The 1,238-nt window shown below is 54.0% G+C and overlaps 1 protein-coding gene across 1 annotated transcript in view; it reads right to left on the bottom strand.

The window, feature by feature from the left end:
• Positions 1–408, bottom strand: part of ADAMTS8 (ADAM metallopeptidase with thrombospondin type 1 motif 8) — a 22,498-nt gene extending 22,090 nt beyond the window's left edge. The window contains exon 1 of the mRNA XM_008057885.2: positions 280–408. Within this exon, the coding sequence (XP_008056076.2) occupies positions 280–408 (129 nt within the window). The remainder of the gene's footprint in view (positions 1–279) is intronic.
• Between the last annotated feature and the right edge of the window lie 830 nt (positions 409–1,238).

The following is a 1,238-nucleotide window of genomic DNA, read 5'->3' as shown; positions in this document are numbered from 1 at the left end:
CCTCGCGCCTCCTCCCCGCCCCGGGCAGCGCCGAGTGGGCTGCCGAGCCCTCGTATTTATACTTCCTTCCCGGCTTGACATAAGAGGTTTATTTTTGACGCTCACTCGTCCCGTTTCCCCTCCCCTGGGATCAGAGAGAGAGAGAAACTGAAAAGAGGGAGCGAGAACGGAGAAAAAAAAAATTTGGATGAAATCTAAAACCAATCAGGAGTCAGCGAGACCCGTCCGCCACCCCCTCCCTCCTTAAGTGTCAACTCCAACTTCTTTCCTTCCCTTTACGCGCGGACCCACGTTAACCCCTACGGCGCTGGACCGACCTGCCCGCGGAGTCCTTGCGGAGATCCCAGCTGCTCCCCCTTCTGGGGCCAACGGCGCGGGGCGCATCCTCCGAGGAGGCTCCCGCTGCATTGTTCGGATCCCTCCTGAGAACCGACTGCGTGGGGAGAAGGTTCCAGAGCTTTTGATTGTAAAGCACGAGACGGAGGTGGGAAAGGTCATGCTAAAATCATACTCTCCACTTTTAAAAACCACTGCATAGCCTTCCTAATTTTCGAAATTCCACACTGAAGATCAGGAACACAAAACACAACGAACACAAAGACAAACAAACCCCCAACAAAACACCTGGTTAACACTACGAGCAAGGACTCTGTCGCTGCTGTGTTGGAGGGCTGGTGGGGTTGCCAGCATGAGGCTGGGAAGTGAGCATTTCCCTAGGAGGGAGGCAGATCGCCAGTGCCTGAAAACATTTTCTCTAGAACACTGCTAGTTGCATGGGGGGCCTTCAAGAACAATAGCAAGCCCCCTTTCACTGTATTGCCCACACTTCCAGGTTCAGTGAGGTTGATTCATTCTGTCCCACACCGCCACCTCCTCCTGGTGAAGGAGGAGAACTCAGGAGGAGAGTGAAGACGTGATCTCAAGGCCACACACCTCAGCAGTTGCATCCCACCCCGTTCTTAACGACACAGGTCTGCAGTGGGCTCAGGGGTCCATCTAAGTAACGACCCTGGGCTCACCCTTCTCTGCCTTTCTCTGAGTTGTCAGTGTGGGGAATTCATCGGGACCCCCAAGATCAGGGCCTTTAAATCCTTTGCCTACCTTCCTGTCCCAGGTCCCCAGCACTGAGGGTATTGACAGTTGAAATGATCGCTGATTCTTTGCAGCCCCTTTCTGCAGCTGTGAGGTTTCAGCATGCACCTGAGATTCTCAGGGTGTTACCTCAAAGAAGAGACTCC

This window comes from Carlito syrichta, unplaced genomic scaffold (genome assembly GCF_000164805.1).
Source record: "Carlito syrichta isolate Samal-C Ts95f unplaced genomic scaffold, Tarsius_syrichta-2.0.1 Scaffold303153, whole genome shotgun sequence".
In the NCBI taxonomy this organism is placed as follows: Eukaryota; Metazoa; Chordata; class Mammalia; order Primates; family Tarsiidae; genus Carlito; species Carlito syrichta.
This window is presented reverse-complemented; position numbering and strand designations above follow the sequence as displayed.